This window comes from Oryzias latipes, chromosome 16 (genome assembly GCF_053564925.1).
Source record: "Oryzias latipes strain Hd-rR chromosome 16, Olatipes_Hd-rR_3.1".
Lineage (NCBI taxonomy): Eukaryota > Metazoa > Chordata > Actinopteri > Beloniformes > Adrianichthyidae > Oryzias > Oryzias latipes.
The window spans coordinates 4,237,249-4,264,973 of NC_136252.1; the positions used below are offsets into that span (position 1 = coordinate 4,237,249).

A 27,725-nucleotide genomic window follows, 5' to 3' on the forward strand; every position below is an offset into this window, starting at 1 on the left:
CTTTATGGCTACATGGAAAGCGAGCCGCTCACCCTGCAGCTGTTCATAGGGACCGCAGACGACCGCCTCCTGCGACCACATGCCTTCTATCAGGTCCATCGCATTACCGGCAAAACTGTCTCCACTGCCAGCCACGAAGTTATGCAATCCAACACCAAAATCCTGGAGATCCCTCTGCTGCCTGAGAACAACATGAGATCTATGTGAGTATTCCAAAAAAGGCCCTAAGGGATGCATGATTTTCTTTGTCATTACAATTCATGGCTGACTAAATCGGCCCAGAGTGTATAAAGATGGTTGAGGTTGAGTGAATGAATGGTTGAGAGAGTATCTAAATGGTTGAGGTTAAACAAAACAGTCAGCACATTGTTCCACCAGTATGATGTGGTTCTATGACATTTGCTTCAGCCCGTGCATGTAAGACAGTAAGATGAATGATGACATTTCTATTGAAATAGCAAATATCTAGGAAATAATAGAACAGAGCACAAACAGAATAAGCCTGACGGGAAGGAAACATATTGCTTGCCTGCTTTCAAACTCCGAAAAGGGGGAATATCAAATGGGGTATCAGCTTTAACCGAAAAAGGGTTTCTTAAAAAATATAGTTCATCAATGTCACAAATACCAACCACCACACCTTGTTTTATTAATTTCTCAAGCCTCCTTTGACTTTTCTGATAGAAAACAGATGGACAGAACAGTACATGTGAGCACCTAAAAGGCTCATAACAATAAAGATACATTTTTACTTGGGAAACTGATGCTGTAATTATTACTGAGTAAATATTTTTAAAAGTGGCAGACATACAGAGTAAATTTAATTTCCAGGAATACCGCAACACATCTTCTTCTGTAGTAAATTGAAATGAGGCCCTTAATTATACTCTACTTGATATTAAGACTGCATGTGTTTCTGTTGTGTAACATCTGTAACGTAGTTCAATAAGCACATAATTTCCCTCAAACTTGACCTCTTCCGAGGTCAAGTGCGAACCCCAACTTTAGATTTTATCGGTGTCCGAATTCCCGCCCTAACTACTAAAAAACTATATAGTTTGGCACTTTGGCCCTGAATATTAAAAGCAATTCCAATACCATATGCTCACTACTTTTCTTTTTTAAAAGTGACGTCATCAATTTCACAGAGTTAAAATCTCATTAATATGAGCATTTTAAGATGATTATTTATAAATTTACTGTCTTCTGAAGATAAACATTTTGAATAGTTCACTAAAATAAATTCAAAAATGTTCAGACTCAATGCATTGTGGTCTATATTCGCCGATCTAGTGAGCATCGATGCACACTGGTTTTTGCAGAGACTTCTGGGGAGTTTCAGGGGCTCTGGATTTTGGAATTGTAGATTGTAGAACGCACTATATAGTCAGTAGGGAAGGAATTCGGACACAACCACAGAATAAACTAGTTAGCTAACAAGCTAGTTTATTTTCCCCATTTGTCTTAATTGCAGCTACTCATTGAATGTTTTGACAGATAATTCTTTAACCAAAAAAAGAAAAATAAGATTAAATCTTTAAAAAAAAAAGTATTTGTCCAAAAAGAGCTTATCTTCAAAGGACTGTGTGTCATCTTTAAAGCAGTCCACACTAAAGTGATAAGTTAAGAAACATTTGATGAAGGTGGCAGGCATGTTAAGTAAAGGGATTTATTATGTCACAATCTTAATTTCTGGATTGGCCCAACACATCTGCTTTCCCAGAAAAATCAAAATGAGGCCCTTAGTGGTAGTCGACTTGTTCGTAGACAGATGCATGTGTTTCTGTTTTCTATAAATTTGTGTAATTCCCCTCCAACTTTATGCTGTATGCTAGCTTGCTAAAAAGCTAGTTTTCCTTTTTGTCTATCTAGTTGCAGCTGAAACAGAAGATACATTTAACCAAAAAAAGTAAAAATAATTGTAAACTAGTTAAATCTTAAAAAATAAGGTATTGGATAAAAAAAAGACCCTATGTACAAAGGATTGTCTGTCATTTTTAAAGTAGTCCACACTGAAGTTCTGACTGATCAGGCAACAGGCTTCATTCTTTCTCCAGACGTACATTAGTCCAAGAGGCTAGAGTTTACAGTGTATGCAAGCAGCAGCCCCGCTCTTTTGGCTCCATTCAGACTTGGCAGCAGTGCAATTGTTGGACTGAGGCCCAGAAGTCTGTATTATAGATAAAACCACTGCATCTGAATATTACATAAGGTCAGCACCTCTCTCTATACCCTGCGGTTATCCTTCAGCATCTCTGTTTAAAAGTGTTTTATCACTCTTACTTGTATTTTTATAGAATCGAAAGGAAAAATTCTATTTTGAAAGACCTCGTTAAAAATGTCCCTAAATATTGATTGATTGTTTGATTTGATTTATTTAAGTGTCATGCACTAATGTGCCCAGCCCTAAATAAGTAATATTAGATAATTATGACACATAAAGAGCATTTGAAATCAATAAATGTTTTTAAAATTCATATTGCCTTATTCCAACAATACCACAATATACTTTAGATGGTAACATATTCTGTGAAACTGTTCAGTTAATTGACTCAAAGTGTCCCACAGAGTCTGATTCTATAAATGTCCCCCTTGGTGAGGTGGTTTCTTCCCTACCTATTTTGTGACCACGCGAGACAAAAGCGAAACTTTCTTATCTCTCCACTGACAACCGTAACAGTGGAAGATGACGAAAATCCAATCAAATGCTTTTTCCATCCGATTTCTAAACATCTGCTGTGCTAATGCAGAACGCATCATTTTCCTCAACACTCATCTGTTAGCTGCATGGTTCTAGAAAATCCAAAACTTCCACGTTTGAGACAACTCTTCGTCGTAAAAAAATCTGGGCTTAAATCACAGAGTTGATACCAGCAAAAGGTAGTTGGAAGCGTTTTGTGGTAAAAAATTTTAACTGCTCATTTATTCATGTCAAAGTGTTGTAAAAATGTTGTAACAGGAACATTAAAAAGTACAAAAACGAATGTTCACCATGTTGCAAAGACATTAGACAGAAATGCCATTAAAATTGGCCATTTCCTGTTTGGGTTTTTGGACATTTGCATTTGATTTCTAACTTCAGGCTGATGAATGTACCAGACCGACGCCAGAATTTTTATTGTGAGAAATATTTTACCAGTCCAGTTAGTCTCTATGTAGGAGCAGAAAGTTTTCATCTTGGCATATTAGAGGATTCCAAAACTTGGTAGGTCCACACAACTGACTTTTATGTAGGTTAATTGTAGTTTTTTTTTTTTTTTACATAAAATATAAAATACTATTTTCTTGTGTTGCTTACAGGGTGCTGGTCTCAAAAATATTAATAGGCCTAGATCATGAAAAATCGACTTTTTGAGCCTGTAAGCGTATTATAATGTTAATTCTTCACTATACACAACCCCAAAGTGATATTTCAATCCATTCAGTCGTTTCTGACCGTTCCTCTAAAACCCTGCGCCCCTCCCAACTTGAGTGAGGAACCGCCCCTTCCATGAAGAGTTTGTGCTGTCAGCTTCGCATTTTTGCAAGGCTCCATATTGTGCACATCCATCTTTGAATGTTCACCGGTGTGTCACGGCAAAGTTGTTTGTTTTCATCGGCGAACTGCATAGCGACATGCCAGGAAATGTCATCCTACTTCCGGATAGCAGAATGAACTGTGAAAATAACTCATACTCCATTAAAGAAAATCATTCTTTAGTGTAGTAAAATGAAACTCTTATAATAAAGATGGATATAGTTTTCCCTGAAAGGCTTGGGAAAAGCATGATATGGCTTTACTTCAAAATATTGGGACTTGATGCAAAGTATTTCATGTCAAGATCATTTTTAGTGACAAGCTTTATTAGTAAAATGCTCCAGTGAATCAGCAGGAGGTTCTAAAACACCATTAGGGGGTTTTGTTCCAACTCACAGTATTTTTATTTTGAAAAGCTGAGAAAAAGAAAGTGGTTGTCTATCATGTACTCGTTCAGGAAAAAGAGACAGCTGTTTGAACAAACCAATCCAAATGTTGACCTTGTCCTTCGATGTCATGGTTACGATGCTGAATTTGCCCCTCCTTGCGTCTGTCGTAGAATCGACTGTGCTGGAATCCTGAAGTTGCGTAATTCAGACATAGAGCTACGCAAAGGGGAAACAGACATCGGGCGCAAAAACACTCGTGTCCGATTGGTGTTCCGGGTGCACATCGCGCAGCCCAACGGCAGGACGGTGTCCTTACAGACGGCTTCCAACCCCATTGAATGTTGTAAGTATGAGAGTCCACTGAGAAATCTGGCCTTTTCTCCTGGCTTTCCATTTGGGCAGAAGGTTGCATCCATTGTTATAATCCAATAAACTGAGCAACTCTTTTACTACCTACTGGAGCTAATTCAGTACTTCTGCACCCAATAAGCTTTAAGCCATCAAAAGAACTTGCTAAGGTAAGAGATGCATTGTACATGATGCCAAACACACATGTTATCTATTTTAAATTCACATTTTATGACTAAATGCACAAGTTATTGTGGTGAGAATACCCCATTAGCACAGGTTCCACAGAAACCAATTACTATTCACTGAAAGAAACCTCTGTTTCTGTGTCATTCCTATGTGTGTATAGGTGTGATGTTATTTGCACTCTGGGAAACCAATTACAGTTAGACAGTGCAGGGAGACAGAGCCGCTGTTGTAGTTTAGAACCTTGCGTCAAAGTTAATCACAGTGGATTCATCATTACTGAGTTTGAGCTCCTGTTTGTTTAGATCCAGACATGAAATTCACAACAGTGTGATTGTAAACATTTATTGTATTCCATTGGCTATGAAGACGGTAGCCACCCTTAAGGGGTCAAAAGTCACCCGCTTGCATCATTTCATAAAAAACGTAGACAGGTGGCTGGCTGCAGGCTGCCTGATGGAAAATAACACTCCGTTTTCTGACTGTGAAAATATTTGATTCAGGTTCTGGGTCTTTTTCGGTCTCATTTAAAAAGCAGCTGCTGGCTGAACACCTCTTTGCTAGGGGTCATGAAATCATCCTAATAAATTTGATAGGCCTGTTTCCATAATCAAAACCCGCCGTTTTACTAGCTGTGTGGTGGCCATGTTCTTCTCAGCTTGGATGAAGATCAGCAAGTGCGTTCACGAGGACTGACACACGGGCGCGTGCTCCCATTTTCTTTTGCAGCCCAGCGCTCAGCTCAGGAGCTTCCATTGGTGGAGAAGCAAGGTTTGGACAGCTACCCTGCCACTGGAGGCAAGATGATGCTTCTCAGCGGCCTCAATTTTCTCCCCGAGTCCAAGGTGGTGTTTGTGGAGAAGGCACAGGGTAAGCTGCACCCAGCCCTCTTCAGACAGACTCTATTGCATTTTAATTTCCCTTCCTAATATCTCTATCACTTTTGAACCTTTTTTTCCTCCAATTGCCTTTTCGTAGTCTTTCTTCCCGTCAAAATAGAACAGGAGCCGCCAGCAAGCCACATGTGGTGCGCATTAGACGGCTATATTTTTAACCAAAGCGTATTTACATTTGCTGAAGTTTCCATTGCCTGTTCACTGGTGCTTGCCACAAGTGAAGGATTGAATCCCAACCAGGACATGTGCAACTTCTCTTTCTCTCCCTTTTCTCCTCACTGGCTCCTCCTTCCTTGCGCTCCTGCTTTTGACGGTGAACCTGTGAGCTGCAGTAGCTCTCCCCTCAGACTGACTGCCTGTTATGGCACGATTAGAACAAGTCTCTCATTTTATTTGTGTCTTTTTTTGCCATGTGTGGGAGGATGCAACACTGAAAACAATGATCAGCTCCGCAGATAGACCGCTTACCCTGAACATCTATCTGACCAAACCCTCAGACTGAGGACCAAACCAAAGACCGGGGTGAGGCGTACGAGTTATGATCTGTCTACTGCTGCAGCAGATGAAGCACAAAATGAGGAACAACAACAACCATCATTTCTGATGAGAATGTGTTATTACACTCCAAAAAACTCACCACCCCATTTATCTTTTTTAGAGTCACACAATAAATAAGGAGTCAACGAAGAAAGCAGATCACAGATCAGACTTTTCCATCACTTAGAAAACTACAACAAATCAACTGAGCCACTTTGTGCAGTAAATCTGAATTTATTATTTATTCTTTTTGTTAAAGAAGTCTGTGTAAATATTCATCTGTCCAGTCATTTATCTCTTTCGGGGTCACAGAGCTGCCAGAGCCTAACGTGGCTACTGTTGGGCAAAGGTGGGCGTCACCCTGGGTAGGTCGCCAGTCTGTTGCACAGACAGTCCCATCTTGGGACACTAGAGTAACTAAAGTAATTCATCCACTAATGAAACATGTTTTTGGACTGTGGCAGGAAGCTGGAGTGCCCATAGAAAACCCGCGCATGCACGGGCTGAACGTGCAAACTCTGCAGTTTCGGACGGGATTTGAACCAGGGCTGTGTGGCGAGAGTGCTACCATGCAGCCCTGATGTGCACATCAAGCTTTGCATTTCAGATATTTCATAGTCAATTTCAATAACTTTTGCCCTGTAAGTTCCACAATGTCTCAAACATTCGCAGGTTTTTTTTGAAAGAACCAAATATTTGTCAGTCACACAACATGCATAATCCCCACCTCAAATTTGTAGTCAGGCAGCGTTTTCCTCAAAAGGTTTTTCCAATTCCTATTTTTGGCACTTCTTGGTCCAAATTTGTGAGCTGCTCAGAGATTTCAACCATTCATGCATTTATCAAATGATGACGCTTCTGTGAATTGAAGGGGATGCCATCCAAAGGCATCACTACCAAATCCGAGTCCCCGACTGGTCAAAGTTCAACGTGGGTTAACTCTCAACGCACACTTAACGGCTGCGTGTTTTTGTACGCATAGCTCGGAAACAGTCACAGAAACTAGCGTAGCAATGCATGAACACAAGATGTTTGAACGCAGGAACTTGAAATGCGCATTTACAGGCGTAGACTTTTCATTGAAAGTGGGTGGTTGAACATGCATTACCGGTGGGGGGGGGGCACTCAGAAACAGTTGCAGTCACAGTAACGTGAGCTTGCTGTAAACACACACACCACCACCACCACTGTGGGTCAATTGGGATGCAGCTCCACTCACTGCTGCACTAAAGATAGATGCAGTCTTAGTGGCCCTGCTGTGGCTGAGTCACGTACTCTCAAAAATGGAATTGAGCAAACAGGAAGTCGTTCACAGAGAGCAAAAAGTAAAGGCATTTTTAGGAGAAGGATTTCAAAATAAAACCCCACATGTGAACTGATTGACAGGAATGTCACAGCTCCACAAGTGCTGTGACATTCCCAGTCTGACTAGCAAAGGGAGCAGAACCACGCTGGAAACTGCATGTGGCTCACCGGATGCAGTGCTGGTTAGACAAACCTCCAAGTCTCTCTTTTCTCCAATGCTTCGTGAGATCTTTTATATGCACTTAGAAAATGACACAACACTGGGCTTAGTGGAGTCATGGAACTTGAATATTTGGGGTCTCTTCCTCTGCCCTTTCTTTGTCATGAAGGGGAATCCCCCGGAGAGTAAAACGCAAACACACACCCCCTGCTTTTTCGAAAGACACCCTTTTGAGCTTGAATTTCTTTCCTTCCACCTCCTCCTCTTACTTCCTCCTCTATCTTAATTTGAAGCTGTTAAAGACATTAGCTGATGCTGTGCTCTGTACCATCATCATCACCACTCATGGTCGTGGCGTTGGCATTTCTCAAGTCTGTTTTTTGACTCTGATGCTGCCACAGAAAGACTGAAAGAGCAGCTGTCATCTACTACTTAGACCGATTTTTATGTGAACTTTAATGAGACACTACTTCCAGGGTCTCTCCTGCGTTAAAAGGCCCATTACAGAGAGACCACTCTGAACACGTATGACCATCACTCACTAATGGCAGCTGGGAATGAGCAGGGATGGGTGTGGAAAAGTGCGTATGCCCCAAATGTACTTTAGCTTTCTATCTGCATTTCAGTTAGAGATCCCTTTTGCAGAGTCGTCTTTAAAACAAAGGGACTGAGGGAAAACGGCTTTGAAATTCTAATTAACAGATTTATATGAGAACGTTGGAAAAGTTAATGAGTAAATGAACCCATGAAAGACAAAGCACAGCACAGTTATGATGACTTTTCAGAGATTCAGGGACAGACACGCCAAATCTCTGCAAAGCACAAACCAATCACTGCTCCTGCCACAGTGGTGACAGTTGTTGCTGCAGCTCCCATCAGAGGTCACAATGGCTGCTCACTTTCCAACACCGTCTCCAATAAACTCCTCCCCAAAAATTCCACAATTCCTCAAGATAAAAAAACAGACAGTTTTGAAAGCCGACGACCCAATTCCACTGAATAACTGATGACTAAATTTAGAAAAAATCACACAAAGCCCAGAAGTCTGTGAACATCCATGAGACTTCTGTAAATCATTAACGCACAATTCTTAAACAGTCTTTAATTGCAAAATCTTTTTATGTTTATGTGCAAGTGGTGCCAGTAGTTCCAAGTATTAAGTCTCTGAAGTAGTTTTTCTTGATTGGTCTCTCCTAAGTACAAAACTATGCAATATGAATAAAAATGCAAATAAAATAGATTCCCAAAAGTTTGGATATTAAATAATAACAGCACCTTTTCTCCAAATAAAGCAAAAGTTGTGGCACAGACTTCTGAATTAACAGCAGGGGGAAGCCTTTTGTGCCGTGACACACCAGATGAAACTTTGCAGAAGGGTTTGCAGAATTGTCCATCATGTTGTACACATCAAATTAGTTTCTCCCTGACTAATTGGAGAAACAAACCTGTGAGAAAAGAACTACAATTTAGGGACATATTTCCCTTTTCAATGCACTTATGTTTGCACTTATGATGCACAAATAGCAAAATTTGGTCCAAGTTTATGGAGTAGAGGGTTGGGTTGTGGCACGACTCACTGTCTTTCAGATTTTCAGATCATCTATTTTCAGTTTGTCCCAATTTAACTTTATTAAATGCCAGAGAATAAATGCACAGGAAATCACCTGAAACATGGACTCCTCTGTTTTCATGGTCCTTGTTTCTTTTGTCGTCTTGACTGTACTTGTTCCCCCTGCGCCCCCCCCCCCCCCCCCCCCCTCGTCCCCAGAGTCACTCAATATCAGAAGAGCAGAGCTGTTGCCTCTGCAGGAAAACCTATGCAAAATTATTAATTACTTCCGCTTTTTCAAATGTCACGTCCATCCCCACTGCACCACTGTGTCACCCACCAAATAACTGATGCAAACTCTTTGCATCCATGGTGTGTGCGTTTGTGTGTTCTCCTTTGTGTACACCCACTGTGGCTTCAAGCCTGCGGGCCTGTTTGTGTTGTTCAATAGGAAGTGTTTTCAGTGAGTCATCCGCAAAGATTCCCTGTAGAGGAGTGAAACGGAAAAGATCAAATCCTGAGATTGTTGAATAAAGGAGAAAGAAAAGAAGTGATTTGAGGAAATCCTACTTCTTGTCTCACTACTGGAGAGAATTCATGAGTGATCTAATATTCAGATACATTTTTCACTTTCTTGTGCAAGTGTTTGTATTTATTCATTTAATTTTAACATCAGTTTCAATTTTAAAAACTTTAAGTGGTTTTTCCAGTTTGAATTTTCTTCTATTCTTTAATAGAAAGGAATCAAAAATAATCTGCGTCATGATTAACTAATATAATACAAAATTACCCTATTTATTTATTTCTGTTTTCTTTGAAACCAATACAAATTATTATCAATATTTACAGCTTTTTTTTTTGCTCCTTTAATACTCATTTTCTTTTATTTGCTCTTTGGAGACCCAATGTTTCCCTCGCTATTCTTCCTGCAGCGTGTTGTGTCCTTGGCATGGGGGTTGGACGGCATCCCCGTGCACAGGGCAGCATCCGTTGCTGTGTGTGCTCTGGCTTGCCCTGCTTTCCGTGGATAAAATGACTGCTAGAGGCAGAAATGCACAGAGAGACACCGGCAGACGGGCAAACAGAGGGGGAGAGAGAGAGAGAGCGATATGGGGAAAGCCTACACTCTGACTCATAGAGGAGCTCAGGGAATTCCCTGGTGAGCTGGATAGTTTTTACATCTGGTCGAGTTGGAGTGTTGCCTGGAGCACAGCAGCGCCACACGGCCGGGTCTGCAGCAGAGAGCACTGTGGTCCTCTGCACCATTCCTCCTGGCTTCACAGAGAACTCAGAGCTGAAGTAGAAGCTGTAATCCAGAGAGGGTAGATTCATTCTACTGGTATTTTTACTTCAAAAGTCCTGTGCAGCAGGCCAACATATTTAGATTCCTGTGCCTTTATAGTTCAAGTAACCCAGTCCACACACAGCATGATTTCAACTCCAGTTCAGTCAGATGGTTTGTAGCTGCTTCTACCTTGAACAAGTCTAAACACAAGACAGACTGGCTGTTGGCTTGCCCCTGTAACATCATGTCTAGACTTTGGGCATTAAGCTTGAATAGACCTAATAATCTGCTCAGCTTTGGGCAGTCTCCATCCTTTATTTATGCAAAAAAATGCTTTTAATATAGGGGTGTAACAATTCCTTTTAATGCTTCCATTCATAGCATATGTTGTGTTTGCTGATCTGATTTGAGTAGATATTGGCTCATTTTGAATGATCCAATTAGATCTGATTCACTGACTTAAAATAGATCCAGGACATCTTATCCAAAACTTCAAACAGTGTGACTCAAGATAATCAATAATAAAATGAAATCTGTGTCCAAACAAACAAGTAAACTAGAATAAATGTCAAATTCATTCACATGTTTGTTTCCTAAAGTTCACCACTGTTGTTTTTCCACATCCAAAGAATCCAAAGGGGACATTCTTAGAACATTCTAGACACTGGATGGTCACATGACTTTATTCAAAGTCTGTCCACACATTGGACTGGAATGATGGACTGATCCGTGTTAATGATGTCACACGTGTGTTGTACGCTGATGCACTTGGTCGTTTTTTTGTTATAGTAAAATAAACCTACCGTATCTCAATCCAAACGGTGTGTTCACATAACAATATTATCCATTTCTTTTATTTTGAAATGGTGTTATGATGGTTTAGGCTGATTTGATTAACAACTTGCCTCAGAGAGATGAATCTGGTTAGATTGTTAGAATATAAATTGATTCATCAATTAAGTCGATCAATCGATAGGAAAGTATTATCACGCATCATATAGAGCCATTTTAAAGAGTTTGCTCCATTCAGTTACACCATCCTACAAATAACTGCATTTTTCTATGTTCCCCACCCTTTCTCCAATTCTGGTCTGAACACGCTTTAGGAAGATCATCTTTTGTATTCATTGGGGCAGTTATAGAATGTTACGCTTTTGTTATGGCAAGAATTGGAAAACATCGCTATGAAGTGTGTCTCATCAAGTGGGTTCTCAGTGCCATTTCTATCACCAAATGGGGAAAGGAGTTGTTAGAAGAAGTCATGCTGTGACACTCAAGTCTCTAAAATGTACTAACATGTGGAATCTTTAGGAGTAAAATGCTCTGAAAACACATTTCATGATCCATCGTGGGGGATCTTAAAAGTCGTCATCAGACCTGATGCCACGGAGTCAGACTCTTGATAAAAGCATGAAATTTCACTCCTCAGCTACCATCCCTCTCAGTCTATATAGCATCAGGTCAAGTCAACTTTCCTTGTTATACACCAATAATATCTCACTTCCTGACTATAAACCCTTCCAAGATCCACTGTCAGCTCATAATTTACACAGAAGCCTCTCAACCTGAAGCAGACCTCACAATCCCCCCTTTCACTAGTCCTCAGGTTGGGTAGAATCCATCTGGTTGAGAGGGGAAAGCAGCTGCACCTCTGGGATCAGTGGCAGGGCAATCCCTTTGGCTTCCCCTTTTATTGAGCGACAAGGTGATTGCTGTGAGTAAAACTACTCAAGCATTTTCATTTGAGGCTGCAGAAAGGACATAAAATGGAAAATGAACTGAAGATATGTAAACAGGGGGGGGGGGTCCCTAAAATCATCTCTTGAAAATAAAGAATACATCTGGGTTATGTCGCCTGACAACCTTCCTAATTAAGCACACGAATCATAGTTTCCACGGTGAACTGCTTTTTATCAATGGAAACTTAAAGTTGTACTTTTTAGGACACATTTCCACTTTTTGTGTTGATCATAAAAGGATGAGTGTGTAAAGTTCAGCTTTGGGTCAAACTTTACACCGGGCATCGTTGGATGACTGAAGAGTTTATTTACTATCATGAGCCGTGTAAGCACACTAGCTAGTGAGAGTACCGCCATGATTGAGCTTAGTGAAAAAAAGGACAAATGGGATCTTGTTTGTCTGAGCTTTACCATAACAACAACTCTGTTGCCAGGTTGTCACCAGGTACAACAAATGTGTTTTCAAGTGCTGAGGAAGATGAGTCGAAGACGTCTCGCCCCGCAAGAGAGTTAATTGCTTGATGAATGAGTGTGTTGTTCTGGTTGTCTAGTGTTGGTCTTTGTGGATCTAATTTGCAAAGGTGAGTCATGAAGAGCAACACATAGCCTGCTGGTTTACCTTTTAGCCCAACGTGCATTTTCATCCGATTGAGCCACGTCCAGATTTCTCCAGACACCGCTGCATGCCCCCTGTTTGTTTGTCCTTGCACTTTTCCCCCTTATGATTTCAGTTAAAGGCCAGAGAAAAGGAAAGGATATTGTGGTTGCATGTGTGCAAATGTCTGCATCTTTTGTGTGCAGTGAACGTGGGTGGAAGTTGGTTGGAGGCGGTGCGACCAGGAACAGAAGCATTTTGCAGATGTTGCTGTGAGAAAGGAGTGAATGGAAAGTGCTGTGGTTATCAGTCGGACGATGTTACCTGATTTAAAGAGCTGTGTTGAACACCCCCCCCCCCCCATCCTGATCGAGATCCAGTTATGCAGTTCCAGTTTAAAGCACAAAAGCAAATGAAGATGTGATGGAGAGTTGGAAAAACATGTTTACTTGTAGAGGCTGAGGTTGATGTCGTAGTCTAAGGTTTCCCTCTTGGAGTGTCCCTCAGTGCGGAGGCGGGTGATTCCCTCTTGGTTCCTCCAGACGTAACATGAGGAACGCTCATCTGTGTCTGTCTCAGTCCTTCTCCCTTTCTCTGACCTTCCTTCAGTCTCAGCGATCACTAACTGGCACCGGTTTGATCCCAAGGCAGTTTGGTAGCAACTCTTACTCCATATGCAACTTCAAAAAGTGGCGTCCGATTTGATCTGCCTTCTGTTTTTCTCTTCTTCAGCGTTTAGTGTGACTACTTTGAAAATATATTTCTGTTGATGCTCACTATCGGCATAAAACTTTCCACTCCAGCTACCACACTCACCAATGACAAACCAACCGTGACTCCGTTCTTCCTCACATAATGTGAAAAGCATAACTCTTTGGGGGAAAAAACAGGTTTTATGTACTGAAATTCACTTATCAGCAGTCTGGAGACTGCTTTTGATTATCTTATCGAATGGCTTTTGGCCGTCAGCAAAGCAGACCCATAACTGCAATAGTGGTTTCTGCGTTCACACTGTAAGCTGCCGTCCCCAAGAGTTAGCATATAAAGCCAGTCCGGCCGTTACCTCAAAGGGTGCACCACTGACAAAGGCTGCACTGTGTTGCCTCTGTTTCAATTAGATGTAATGACTCATGGGTTCTGAATAAAAACAAAATGAAAAAAAGTGGTACTGTGTATGGTGCTGATTGCCATAGCAGAACTCTGGGCATCTGTTCACCAAGGTGTGGCATGAAATCACAGAGTAAATATATGAGGAGAAAAAAAAAGGAAAACTTTGGTTGAGCTTCTGCAGACTTTCAGCAGCTGCCGTGGTTCAAAGATCTTTCACCACATGTCAGCAAGGGGAAAAAATTCTTTGGAAAGCTAGAATAGAACCAACGGAGAGCAATGAGAACAAAGTGTCTTGTAAAAAAAAAGATGGAGATGCATGAATTTTTTACAACTTAGAGTTTTCTTTGATGCTTGAATCAATGTTTTCTACTTTAGTAGAATTCCTACTTGAACAAAGCAGAAACGCCGGATTTCTTTAACCATTTAGTTAGTTTTTAGCGATTTGAACCAAACAATTCAAACATGAATTGTCCCTCAAAGTCTGGGTCTGTATTATAGACAGTTATACTGATGTGCTCCGCCACCTTCAAGGGTACAATAAAGCACCATGGGGTAGAATTGGTTGGAACTGCCAGGGCTTAAATGCTCCTGCTTTAAAGTCTGGAGCTGTGATGCCACAGTCGAAGAGAAGCAGATCAGGGACTTCCTGTTCTGACCCCACAAAAAAGTACAATTAAAAAATAGGAGCAACATTCTTCAAAAGCTGTTGGTGCAACTGGCTGCAGGGTGAAAGGTTGCTGATGACCCCTGAACTCTGACCAGTCTTTTTTTAGACGGAGGCTGTTTTAATAACCATATTTTCTGCACTATAGGGCTCACTAAATTATTAGGTGCATCATCAACGGTCCGTTTCAAACGTACAGTATGTAATATATAAGGTGCACCGAACTATGAGGTGCAGTAAGTGAGATAAAAGAGTCAAACTTTATTAACTGCATTCACAGTAACTTGTTTGTAACACGCTACATGTTAGCCGCGTTAGCATATTCAAAATACCTGTAACTCCCAACCTGGTTTGCTGCACATAAAAAAACAGACTGATATTAATGCTGCAACAAACATTACTGTGACAGTGGTTTAAAAAAAAACACTTTTGACTCGGCTACATGTTAGCCACGTTAAAACGGCAAAATCAGAATTAAAAGACCACTGGCAACACTTTTACACTATATTATCCCTTGTGCTATCTTAGATGACCCACCCTTACATTGACGTGTTCTCCTTACCATGACAAAGGTGGATAAAGGTGGAAAGATTTCATGTAATCCATGGACACCAGTGAAGATCACAAATCATTGAAGAAAAAAGGTTCAGAGCACTGTCTAGTGGGTCTAGATGACCCAACTCCCAATGGTAAAGTGCCTAGGATAGCACAAGGGTTACAAGAATATCGGAGTGGGACTTTAAGACCAGAGCTACTATTATTCGAGCTAACCCTCTATAGAAGGAGTCACTGGACCTCAGTTTTGAATCTTTAATTACTGGGGGAATAAAATCCAACATGCAATGTCTACACATGTGGACCGCAGGTCTGAAAAGGGTTAAGAAAAATCTTGGATTAATAGGAATAGAAGGTACAGGTTATTAAAAATCTCCACCGAAGGTCAAAGTTCAAATTAAACTTCCAGGAGCAGTCACCCTATGATTTAATTCAGTAAACAGAAACAAGAACAGCTTATAAATGACGCATTTAGAATACATTAAAACAATTTCCTGCCATAATCGATAGGCTGTACTAATACGCAGATCCTCATGCACCTTCTGTGCTTCATTGTTTTTCTGTAGATGGACACCACCTGTGGGAGGCAGAAGCCAAAGTTGACAAGGACTCCGTCAAATCCGTAAGTGCACATCGCCTGAATGATGTATTAGAAATGAACCAGCACCGTCTGTCAACCCCCCCCCCAGCTATTTCCCCTCCTGAGACTTTCCCCTTTCCTTCCTCATCTGTCCCATGCTATGATGTAACCTTTGCTAAGGGATTGCTAATTGAAACGCAGACAGTACTGATTAGTAGATGCAATCCTGAACGGAATTTTCACTAAATCTCATTGTGGTCACAGAGGTAAACACAGGCTTGTCTTCTTGTTGCATGGAAATACAGCTATAGGTTGCAATATGGAAGCAGCAGCAGCATAATCGGGTTGAAGGACACTGACGCCACAGCATTGCTAGACGTTTAGGCAAAGCGTGAATTGGGCTTAAACACCTCATCTGTACTGGGATTGTGCAGCCAAGAACGGATCACACTCTGCCGTACCTGCTGCTTTTCATGAAGCCCGTAATGAAAAAATAAACCAGTGCTCTCATTTTTCTGACTCGCAGTCACACATTCAGACTAATACAAAATCAACCAAAGGGGAATTGTCAACGGGGAAAATGAAGCAAATGTTGTTCTTCGTGTCACAAAAAGCTCCTCGCGTTCTGGACTTGATTAAGATTTCATTTAGGTTTGTTAGGTCTGCTTTTAGCATAAAAATCTGTTTGTGCATGATGACAGTATGTTTAAAATTGGTGATGCATTTCATCATCAGAGCCCTGTGTCTATAGCAACAAATTGAAGTACCTTTATTCTTTTTGAGGCTTTCATATGTCTCACATGCTTCATATGGTTTTATTGCATCAGAAGGTCAAAACTGATAACAGATTCAGTGTTGCTCGGTTGTTTTTAGAGTTGGCAGATGTTCTGCTGCCAGTGTTCAGGATCCTGGAAAATGTGCCAGCGGGCCATGGTTGACGGCGTTCACTGGTGCAGGGAGGCTGCAGTGTGTTTATTTGCAAATCCAACAAACAGTGAGCCAGCACTGGCCTTCTTTTTATGTCAGTTGCATTCAGACTACTTTAAAGCGCTCCAGCCTTCCTGCCTCACTGTTTTTATTGCTGTCCAGAGCGTGCTAACGTTGGTTGTTTGGAAATGAAGAGGAAAGCCATGTGCACGCACACTTTTACCACTTTCAATCAACCACCTGCATGTTTTTCTTTTCCTCATCTGGAAGGCAGACTGCGGCTGGTCTCACCTTCAACCCCCTCCCATACACCCTGTCCCTCCTACCTTCCTCAGTGTGCAGTGATGACCGACAAAAACCTGCTTCCTGTCAAAATCCCCCCCCCCCCCCCCCCCCCCCCCCATCCAGGCCTGTTTAGACCTACAAGCAAGTGACAGCCATCCCAGGAATTAGACACATGCTGAACAAATTCTCTCCATGATTCTCTGTCAGAATTGAAGCAGTCAAAAGTTCATATCCGTCCAGACATGCGATGCGGGAAGGGGGACAGACGACCCCTCCCATAGAAACCGACGGCTGTGCAAACAAATGAGCCAGCTTCTCTTCTGCTGTGCCGCACGAGGAAAAAGAAAAAACGACACCCCTAGGGTTTTCCTCAGAGACAAACATGGGCACTGGACCAACCTCATGGGTCCTACTACTGCAGCTCCACAGTCCAGACGTGCTCATTTAGACCAGTTCACACTCCCACTTCTTGGAAACACAATCTAAATGCATGCCAGCTGCAAAATAAACACAACCGTTGATTAGCCTTTATAGCCAACAGGAATCTGACTGTACTGTACAGCAAACATGTGCTGTGCATTCAGTTTTTACTTAAGTGCACAGGATATCACTACGATATCACTTATCTCCATCAGATCCACTGCAGTAGCCATGGTCAAACAGTGTGTGTTCCAATTCCTTCATGTCATTTTGTTTCTGTCTTTGTATTTTAGAACAGTCTTGCTGTGGAAGTCCCACCATACAAGAATCAGAGAATATCCAGTCCCGTGCAGGTTAACTTCTATGTTTGCAATGGAAAGAGGAAGAGGAGCCAATACCAACGCTTCACCTACCTGCCGCCAAATGGTAATCACTTATGTTTCCATGAACTTCAAGAACATGGCATCCAACTTAGTAATCATTATTTCAAGTATTTCTCAAAGTCTTGACATCTGTATTTTATAATTTAGCTCAGCTGTCAAAAGGCAAATTAGAATTCAGACTCATTTGTTGCTGGATGTTTTTGACGTATTACCTGGCAACACGGCTGCGAGCAGAAGAAGTGAGGGATGTTTATGCTGCAGTGCAACGGCGACTGAGTGACAGCGCTTTAGGTGCTGTCGATGTAGCAAAGTCTGTCTCCAGGGAACCTTTTCACACCCTGCCTCACACAGCACCTCCCTGAAACACAGACACACCAATATCTGACAAGGGCACTCACACAAAAATCCAGCGTGTCATTCGTGTAGCAGCTTGAAAAGCCAGGAAGACTTTTTTGTGTGTGCCTCTGGCCAAAGTGTTTACAGACGCCTTTCATATAGGAATTGGGAGAATGAATGCCTAAGTGTAGAAGTAAACTTAATTTCAAAAACTAAAATTAAATATTTTTGTTGACAGGCACATGAAACATTAGGCTATCAGGCTTTACAGTATTTTTTTTTACAATGTTTGGTCAAAACACAGCTGAAATAGTGAAAATGTGTTCCCTGCATGAAACATATTTTGTGTCTAAATGTTGAAGCTTGAAGATACGCCTAATTTGGATCTCCACTTTGAGCAGTTCAGTCTCTTGAAAAAGCAGTCAGGAAAAGTGGTGCTTGCTCCAGCCAGCCTTCAGCAGCTTCATTCACGCTGGTTTTGGGATCCCAACCAGCATCTGCAGATTTGATAGACCTCCATCTGCGTCATGAAAACCAGTGGAATCCATTAGATCAAAACAACAATATCTTGTTTTCATTGATCTACGGCTAATGGGTCTAATGCCTCGGGGATGGGATGCAGGGTGTTTTAAGTCTAGAGCTGTTAATAAGATGTGACATTTACATTATCAGCAGATGTATTTATGGTCACAGGAGATAAGTGATCAGGATTTTGGATGAGGCTCTTAAAACAAGTAAAGCATGGCCCTATTTAGAGATGCCTGATTATGTGATGGACAAGTGCACTGTGGGTAAGAACAGCAGTGGAGAAGACAGAAAGTGTGGCCATATATAGCCTATCCATTTCATGTTGTGTATATCCATCTTGGCAGAGGCAGAGAAAGACATACAAGGTTTCTCAGCCTCCACAGAGCATCTCTTAATCACTACTGTTGGCATAAACACCGGTCTAATTAAAAGATGACTTGTGTTTTTCTTTTGCTGCCAAATGTACCATGTGCAGACGGTGGACCACACCAGCAGAAAACAACAACACAATCACATTGTATGAGTAAAATAATTCACAGCTTGGTTTAGAAAGACATATACAGAAAGTATCGTCTTGTAAATTGAATTCATAATTTTATGGCAAATCTATGCAATTGGGTAGATAAAACTTTAGATGTGCAACAAATAACATAACGTGCCTCAGTGTTTATCGAAACCAAACTACAGAATTTATTGTTAAAAAGGTAAAAACAACTTTTAAGTTTGATAAATCCAATCCATTTTGAATTACATTATAATTTGGCCAAGAATTGGTTCAGATTTTTGTAGTTATCAGTGTATACACAGCCCTCTTAAGCCTCACTTCCACTGAGCGGTCCGGTCTGGACCAGTTTAGAATGGTCCAGGCAATACAGGTTAGCGTCTGCACTCAAAGCTAACAAAAACAACAGTGAAGGTCATGCAGCAGTTGGCTTTTGGTACTTCGTAGATACAACGCATTTAGAGAAGATTGTGGGGGCGGCGAAGAGGATAACCGCCGCTTTCTTGGAGCTTCCTTTTGTCGTTATGACTTACAGCTAGTCAACAGGTTTCAACAGTAGCTCCGCCCTAACCGGTCCATTCCATTAGGGGCCCGAAAATGTTATGATGCGGATGGCTTAATGGTCCACTTTATAATGGAAATGCTCAAAATACCGGACTGGACTCAAAATACCGGACAAAATAGGTCCCACCACTCTATTTTAGCAAGATTGAGCGCAGATTCAAATACCTTTTTCCAGCCTTGAGACACAGCAAACATAGAAGGGTCCATTGCTGAGCTCTGGGGACCAAGAATGTAACAAACAATATATTACGTTATGCTTTTCCTACTATTATAGTTAGACGTTGAACTGTAAAAATAAAAATAAACCTTTTTTCTTTTATTAATACTACTATCTGGTGTTTTAAAAGTAAATGAGGCAACAATTGTAATGACGACTGTAAGTGTTTCATAATTTGAGTGCAGCAACACGTCAGGAAATCCTTGTGAAGTCTTTGAGGGTTTCAGTATGCATTTGTGTGTCTTCGATGAGTGAAACAACCAACACTGCGGCCGCGTTCTAAGGGTGGGGGGCCGGGGAGGAGGACACCCACGCACTCACACACATTTGTCAACACTTCTTTGCTCGCTTGTATGAAAAGGCTCTTCCGGCCCCGTGTCCCACTTCAAGCACAGTTGTGGTCAGTGACGTTGTTTAGAGAGAACAGTTCTTTCACACTCTGGTGGCTGCTCTTCTATAAAAAGACAAACCCACTCCTTAAAATAGCCAGACTTGTTTAAAACAGCGGAAGGATGAAGCAAACACTCTATGGGACGCAGATGCTGAAAAACCACCTTTATTTTCCATTTAGGTCATGTGACCACCTTGTTATTCTTTGAAACTATTAAAAATCTTATCAGCATCCACTGTTGCAGAACACTGTAGCCAGCTTTTGAACAACTGAACACACTGGAAACAAAAATGCAGTGTGTTCCTTTCAACTTTTAAAATATTTGAATAGATCGCACTGTTTCAGGCATGTAAGCAGATTTTATCAGCTGCCTCCTGTGTTAGCTGTATCCTGTTGTAAGATGCAGTCGATGGGGAGAACAAACATTGATAGCTTTAATGAATTTAAACATGAATTATAAACAGATGCAGATGAGCATCATAACAGAAAAGGGACCCAATGCTAATATACAGTGCAATTCAGATACGCCTTCCATTAAAATCTGTAATCCTGCATTTGATTACGCGAATGTTGGGGGTTTTTTTGTAGAATTTATGAGGTGAAATATACAATAATTTCCAACAACAGACCTGGTTATGTTCCAAACTTGCTTCTCTAAGACGAAAAAACTGAGATCCCATTAACTAAAGTCTAATGCTGCAAAGCTGGACCTTCAACTGCACGTGTGGTTCATGTCTAAGTGTCGGTCCATGAGATCTACAAAAGCTTCAGCTGTAGTTATCTGGCCCCCAGAATGAGCCCTGCTTTTCCAAGCTCACGTCCAATCACTATTGCGTGAGTGGAGACGTTACGTGTCACTCTTCAAATAAAAAGCAGTTTTTACCAACCACATAAAGCAACAAGCTCCCAAAAAAGTGCTGGCAATGACCTAAGCTCTAGCTTCTCGGAACCCCTCGGTTTTTACAGGCCGTTTGGAGATTCTTCTGTAAGATCGAGTTCTATTCTTAACACTCACGGGTCTTAACTCCCCCACGTTGCTGTGTTTGGTGGTTGGAGATGGAGAGACGGTGGCCAGGAACATGTTCTGTGACACATACAGCTGAAGTTAATGAGCCACACATTGTTCTCTAGGTTTTTTTTTCTTTTCACCCTCAAACTGGTCAATGTCAGAGCTTTTCCGCCATGACCTCAATATGTGATTTTGAGAGACCCATCTTTAATGTACTCGTACTACGTGCCTGGTGTCTAGGTCGCATACTCTGTGGTACCTCTGAAATAAGAAATGCCTCTCGTCATATGATTAAGATCAGAAGATCATGCCGATTGGAAAGGGTATGACTCGTCCAGTTTTATTTTCTTCTATGTTCTAATCTGTTATTATGGGGAATTGCATTTTCCCTTTCTTGCTATAAAAGTCACAATCACGGGAAGTTAACAAAATTATGTTTAAGTTCATGTTTTAAGCCATTTTGCTTATATATGCTCATCAAAAACATAAGCATGGGCACACTCAATACCCTTTTTCCTTTCATTAGTTTAAGACCCACTTAGATGAAAATCCTGTTTTTGGTCATTTCAACCTATGGCATTTTTCTCACGATGGAGGAAAAATGGTAAATTAAGCTCAAAATTACATTTCTGTGTAATTCATTATTTAAATTGTTAGGAATCAGGAAAAGATGAAACAATGCCGTTTGAAAAAGAGTGTATTTTTGACTCAGAAAATACAATCGGGTTGGCATTTGGCTCCATACTGTACGGCTGGATAGCTCCAATATCGCTCGCCATTTTTGTTGAGCCAGTAATGTTAGGTTGGGGGTGGGGGGGGGGGGGGGGGGGGGGGGTAAGCTAGCAGAGTTGTGAGGGAATAGAAGCTGATTGAAGTTTGGACTCGTCTGGTGAATCTGTTTTCTCAGCTCCCACCCAAAGTGGAAACAAGACACACAGGTGAGCTAAGCAGAGGGGAAGACCTATGTTTATATCTGTGGCAATGGGTGAGGAATTCTTAGGGGAAAAAATTACTGAAAGAAAGAAAATCCAATAAAAGTAATTAGATTTGACAAGCCATTAGATTCCCTACATGCCAAATGTGCAGCCTCCAACCCTGTTTTGTTTTTTTATCTTATTATTGTTTTTTTCTTTTTTCCTTCAAGGAACCTTTCCATGCTTGCACTATTTACAGGTTTAAATGTTCTGTTACCGTATTTTCTGGTGTGTAAGTCTCTCCAGAGTGTGCAGGGAGCCGGTTTAGCTCGTGCTGGTTTGCGGCGCCTTCCGTCCGTGAAACCAGGGTTCGAATCCGGGCTGCTCCCTGTTCCCGGTCCCAAGCCCAGTTGCTTTGAGAAGGTTGCGTCAGGAAGGGCATCCAGCATAAAACATTGCCAAGTTTACCATGCGACTTGTTCGCTGTGGCAACCCCTGATGGGAAAAGCAGAAAGAAAGAATAAGTCACTCCAGAGTGTAAGTTGCAGGAGCCAAAAGATGCATAAAAGAGAAGAAAAAAACATATATAAGTCGCTCCGGAGTACAAGTCGCACTTTTAACCCTTGTGCTATCCTAGGCCCTTTAACATTGGGAGTGGGGTCATCTGGACCCCACTAGACAGTGCTCTGAACCTTTTTTCTTCAATTATTTGTGATCTTCACTGGTGTCCATGGATTACATGAAATCCTCTCCACCTTTATCCACCTTTGTCATGGTAGGGAGAACACGTCAATGTAAGGGTGGGGTCATTTTGACCCCACAAGAAAGCACAAGGGTTAAGAGAAAAGTCTAACATTTATGAAGAAATTCGCCAAGCGTAATGCTGCGTTCATAAGGAATCCGATTCATGCGTCAAATTTACGACTTCTAACGTTCGTCATATTTTTTGCGCAGTGCTTGTCCAGAAATGTGTTCATTAACTAGACACTCCCGTTGTGTGTGGAGAAGCTACTGTCGGAAGTTTTTAGCCTCACCATACATGAAGAATTTGACTGTATATCTTGTTTTTATACCATGGTCCAGGTGAATACTTCTGATTGGCTGCTGGGTGTGCTTTAAAAAGTGATAACCGCACGCTCCAAAAAGAAGTTCCGGTCACCTATCTCAAATCTTCTGTTTCGCTGCGCCGGCTTCTTTAAAACAACCTTTAGCTTCATCATCTGGACAAAAACAAGCGGTAAGAGGTGAACTTTCTCTCTGAACTGATGCTTTATTCAACCCATCGGGACGATCAGCCTAGATATATAGCTTTATATCACCGAATCTTGACTGCAGCAGTGGTGTGGCACCTTGTCACGTTACCATGACAAGCTGCCACACCACATAACAAAAGTCCTTTTTTCCTGGAAAAATCTATCAACATAAAAAAAACAAACATGAATTAGGGACTAAAAACTGGTTAATATGTATTTCTTATTAATGGTGTAAGCAGGTTATTGGCCTTCGAAGTGTGCATTATCACTTTTTAACGCACTTCTCTCACGGAGGACGGTTCAGGCTTCCAATGCGTGCGTTAAAAAGTGATAATGGACACTTCGTCGGCCATTAACCCTTACATCATGCACAGAAGATACGGATGATGTTAAGAGATAATTTATTTACTTCAAAGATCTCTGGACAAGCATCAATCACGTCATCGTGTCTAGATTCATGAAATCATTCAGTCTTCTTTTTTCTTACGGCCATCGTGACCTTCTATACTACAGGAGGTGCATCTAAATGATTGTGTTTTTACCTGCCCTTCTGTTTCTCTGTGACCCAGTTTGATGACTTGCTGTTCCGCATTAGTCCAAGGAGAGAAAAAATAAAACAATAATATTAACGTCTTGATGCAAATAAGAAAAACATCATGACGTTTTGGACGGCAAAATAAAGTGCCCTATATTTTAAAAAAATACATTTCTGGTCATTTAACAGTATCTGCTAAGCCGTGTCTCATTGTTTACTGACATGTCCAGCGACAGGCTAGCGTTGCGTCTCCAGCAATACAGCTCATTGGGTGTTACTGTGAATATGCTAATGTGGCTAACTTGTATCGGTGTTGGCCTATTTTTAACAGGCTAATAACAAGGTTGGGAGTTAGCGTAGTCACAGTAACGTGTTTTAGTGGTTTCAGTCTGTTTTTTCACATGCTATTAACACGGTTGGGAGTTACTGGTTTTGTGATGCGGCTAACATGTAGCATGTTACAAATAAGTTCTAAAACCTACTTCAAACAGAGTAATGAAAAACCGACTGACAGACTTATCTCTGGCTTTTTTGTCTCTCTTATACTTCAGTCCACCCTATAGTGTAGCAAATACGGTACAGTGTTCAACTTTAGCATGGCAATTCTAACACGGCTTCTCTGTCCTTGGCAATCTTGTCTGCATGCATTAGACAGAAGAAACAGCAGAAGGAGGATGCAGTGATTGCGTTGTGACCTCGCTGTTATTCCTTATACTTCAGAGACTGGGTCTGTGCATCATGTGATTCACCTTACGACGGTTCCCCTCATGCTAAGCCCCCCGGGCTCCTTCAGCAGACAGGCTTGACGTAAATGTTCTCCCTGCGGCGTTATGGCTGCACCGCAGCTTTGCGCCCTGGAGGCCACAGCCACGACAAATGTCTTCTTATCCAACTAGAAAAAAACATTGCAAGTGAAAAAAACTGCCTGTCTTTCATGTGACACTTTATTTGCAACTTCAGCTCCTGCTATCAGCCAGAAGTTGTGCATAAAGTCAAACCGTTTGAACAGACATTTGATTCAGTCAGGCAACTGCATAAGTAAATGTCACTTGGAGCAAGGAAAGCCAGAAACTTTTAATGGCTGGCATCAAGTACTCACCACACCCATTAACACGTTTTAACAGTGTGTGGAAATAGAAACAGTGTGTCCATTGTGACTCAGAAGACTTTGTTATGCTTTAGGGTATCTTAACACCGGCCTATTAGTTTTGAGCTGGCACAATCTGTGCATATGTACTTTTATAATAACTCAGCAGAGCTTGTTAATATGGATCTCTTTACATCTCTCAGTGCCGCCTATATGTCTGTTTGCAATGGTTCTACTCTGAGATGCTGAATTAATAGAAACCCTTTATTGACATTTTAGTGTAAGCATATGATATCTGTCTGTCAAAACTGATCAGGAAGCAAAGCAGACAGGCTGAACCAGATTAGAAACTTGAAGAGGGGAAGCAGGATGATCAAGCCGAGAGGTCACAGCACTCTCCTGCATTAGTTGAGGTCTCAGGCTCCCAAAACCACAGTCTCAGCATCGCAACTTCTAACTCAAGGAGTCTAATCAAAATCAAATCAGCTCCTTTTTGTTCACTCCGCCATTATCTTTCAGTCCTCAGAGAAACAATTACTTCTCAACTGCGGAAGAAACTTTAGGGTTTCTTTGCTTCTCAAAAGGCAGCATCAACAGCAGCAGTTCATTGCTTTAAAGTACTTTTATTGGATATCAGAACTGAGGGGCAGTCCAAAGAAAATAGGTCCTATTCATTATTAGAGCCAGCTGTGGCTTTCCACACTGATGACTCATCCATTTTTCTATCCCCCATTCTTCAGCTTTTTTCTTGGTGTGGTAAAGATGGGTGGCAGGGGAGATGTGTGAGGGTTTCTCTGTTAGAGAACTTAGCCAAGTTGATCCTGGGCCCATATCCACTGGTTGTTGTTTATTTGGATTATGAAGGGTATGGTGGCCATAAGTCAGCTTTTGGTTGAGAACTCACTGAGCCAAGTGGATTCTTGCACATTTCTTGATATCTCCACCTTCTTTTTGCTTTTTTTTTCCTTTCCAGTGCCGATAATAAAGACAGAACCCCACGATGACTATGATTCTCTGGGGTCTGTTGGGCTCTCCATGCATTCAAAGCACTACTATAGCCAGCCCAGACTCAATTCAATCATGCCGGTGGCCGATCCCGACGCCTGCCTGGTGGCTGGCTACCTTCCTTGTCTGCCTAGTCATGCTGCCATAACACCGTCATCTGCCAGCTCCAGTCCTACCCTCCATGACCTGTCCCCTGTAGCGTACAGCAAATGTCCCTCAAGCAGTCCCACCAATGGAGCCCCACCAGCCCCCATTGTGCTCCCTGTTCCGGAGACTCCCGTCTGCCCAAACCTTTCCCACCCAACGCCACTGGACCCCAACCCCTCTTTAGGGATGCTTGATTCTCAGGGCAGCCCCATTCACCTCAACAGCCCTGGAGCCCATAGTTATCATCCTATCTATGCCAACAGCAGCTCCTCATCCTCCCCAGTGTCCCACCCTTCCACGCCAAGTGGAGCTGCAGAGAGTCCATTTGCTCAGGCCTACAGCCCCAGTCCCACACAAGCAGCAGCCAGTGCAACCCAATGTGGAGGGAGCCCCGCCAGTCTGCTTCCTGAGGATGCCAGTCCCATATCAGCTGCCATCACCGTCAAGCAAGAACCTCAGGAACTGGACCAGATGTACCTAGATGATGGTGAGTTATTAATACTCTTTAACCTTTCTGATTAAAAATAAAAGTTCTGAATTAGGTTCAAACTTTTCATCATCACTGTTTACGCAGCACCGTACTTTCTTTTGCACCTTTTGCTTCTCTGTTTTCCATCACTGTGAGCTACTTCCTGCTCCACCCCGATACAACTCTTGCCGCAGATTTGCAGTTGTTTTATTTTAGTCCCTGCAAATGTATTTTCTTTTTATTCTAGCAATCTGCCAAGCTTTTGTTGTCCAAGCGTCTGCTTCGCTTCAAAATGGTAAATTGCCTTGATGGGAGTTTGAAACAATCTGTCAAAACATCAGAGTGCCAAGGTCACCTGGGGTGCAGCAGAACAAAAACAGTGGCACACGCGCAGAGAGCCAAACTGTTGACACAACCACTAATGAAGGAAGCAAAACAATGGGTCGAGGTTTCCTGGAGCGAACGGTTCTCCCCTATATTCTAGGAGGGATGCAGAGAGGCAGAAAGCAGGGGCTTTGTTTTCCTGTGTTGTCCCCACAGAGTCGACACCTCACGGCTGTCGTCATCAGGGGAGTCTGCAGGTCACTGATCTCCCTCTGGCAATGAAACCAGTCCCACCCAAGGGACCACATGGTCTGGTTTATTGCCTCATGTGTCCATCTCACATTATGTCTCTTAGGTCAGCAACCTGTTATCTGCGTTAGCAGAGGCCTCACTTGTTATGATATACATTTGTAGATCATATCACTGGCATTATGCCAATTTCGAAACTAGAAAAAAATGTCTGTATCCTATCAGGGTTGGGAAAGGTAAACCCCTGCATGATGAAATCCTCAATTGCACATTTTGTAGAGCAAGCTGAAGTGGTGTGTATGTATATACCTTTGTGCATGCAGTAGGTCTCTAGCATTAGTCGGCTTTACTTGCTCTTCACTCAGCAGCTCTGGGACTACAGTGGTGATAGGCATGAGGGGACCGGGGGAGTTTTGCTGTGAAACTGTGTAATTGATCTGTTGTCAGCATTTCTGTCCGTCTTGATAAGCCCCGTTAGCTCACACTTCACCAACAATCTGTACGGAGACAATCAGATTTTTGTGGTAATTTTCAAATATTTTGTTCTCCGTCCTGACTTTTACTTATTTTATTTTTTTCTTTATTTCTTATTATTATTATTATAATATAATAAGTGTTTGTCAAACTGCCAATTGAGTTTTTACTTTGTGTTTTGCATAGTTAATGCCACGGAAACAAATTCAACAAAAAACAAGGCCGGGATAAAGTAGTACAGTGTTTCCTCGCTATATAGCAGTTCATCTTTTGTGGTCTTGCTGTGTGACG

General features: G+C 41.8%; 1 protein-coding gene and 1 long non-coding RNA gene across 2 annotated transcripts in view; one reads left to right on the plus strand and one right to left on the minus strand.

Moving 5' to 3' along the window:
- The window catches only part of LOC101158005 (nuclear factor of activated T cells 1), a 64,859-nt gene that overhangs the window by 15,362 nt on the left and 21,772 nt on the right, over positions 1 to 27,725 (plus strand). Inside the window, exons 4-9 of the mRNA XM_004086655.5 lie at positions 1 to 203; positions 4,077 to 4,249; positions 5,170 to 5,310; positions 15,402 to 15,457; positions 17,341 to 17,473; positions 25,740 to 26,405. Of these exons, the coding sequence (XP_004086703.1) occupies positions 1 to 203; positions 4,077 to 4,249; positions 5,170 to 5,310; positions 15,402 to 15,457; positions 17,341 to 17,473; positions 25,740 to 26,405 (1,372 nt within the window). The remainder of the gene's footprint in view (positions 204 to 4,076; positions 4,250 to 5,169; positions 5,311 to 15,401; positions 15,458 to 17,340; positions 17,474 to 25,739; positions 26,406 to 27,725) is intronic.
- Positions 47 to 25,742, minus strand: LOC110014815 (uncharacterized). Its single transcript, XR_002289814.3, has 4 exons — positions 23,687 to 25,742; positions 22,169 to 22,386; positions 17,643 to 17,788; positions 47 to 181 (listed from the first exon to the last, which is right to left on the minus strand). It is a non-coding gene; the product is annotated as an uncharacterized LOC110014815 (long non-coding RNA).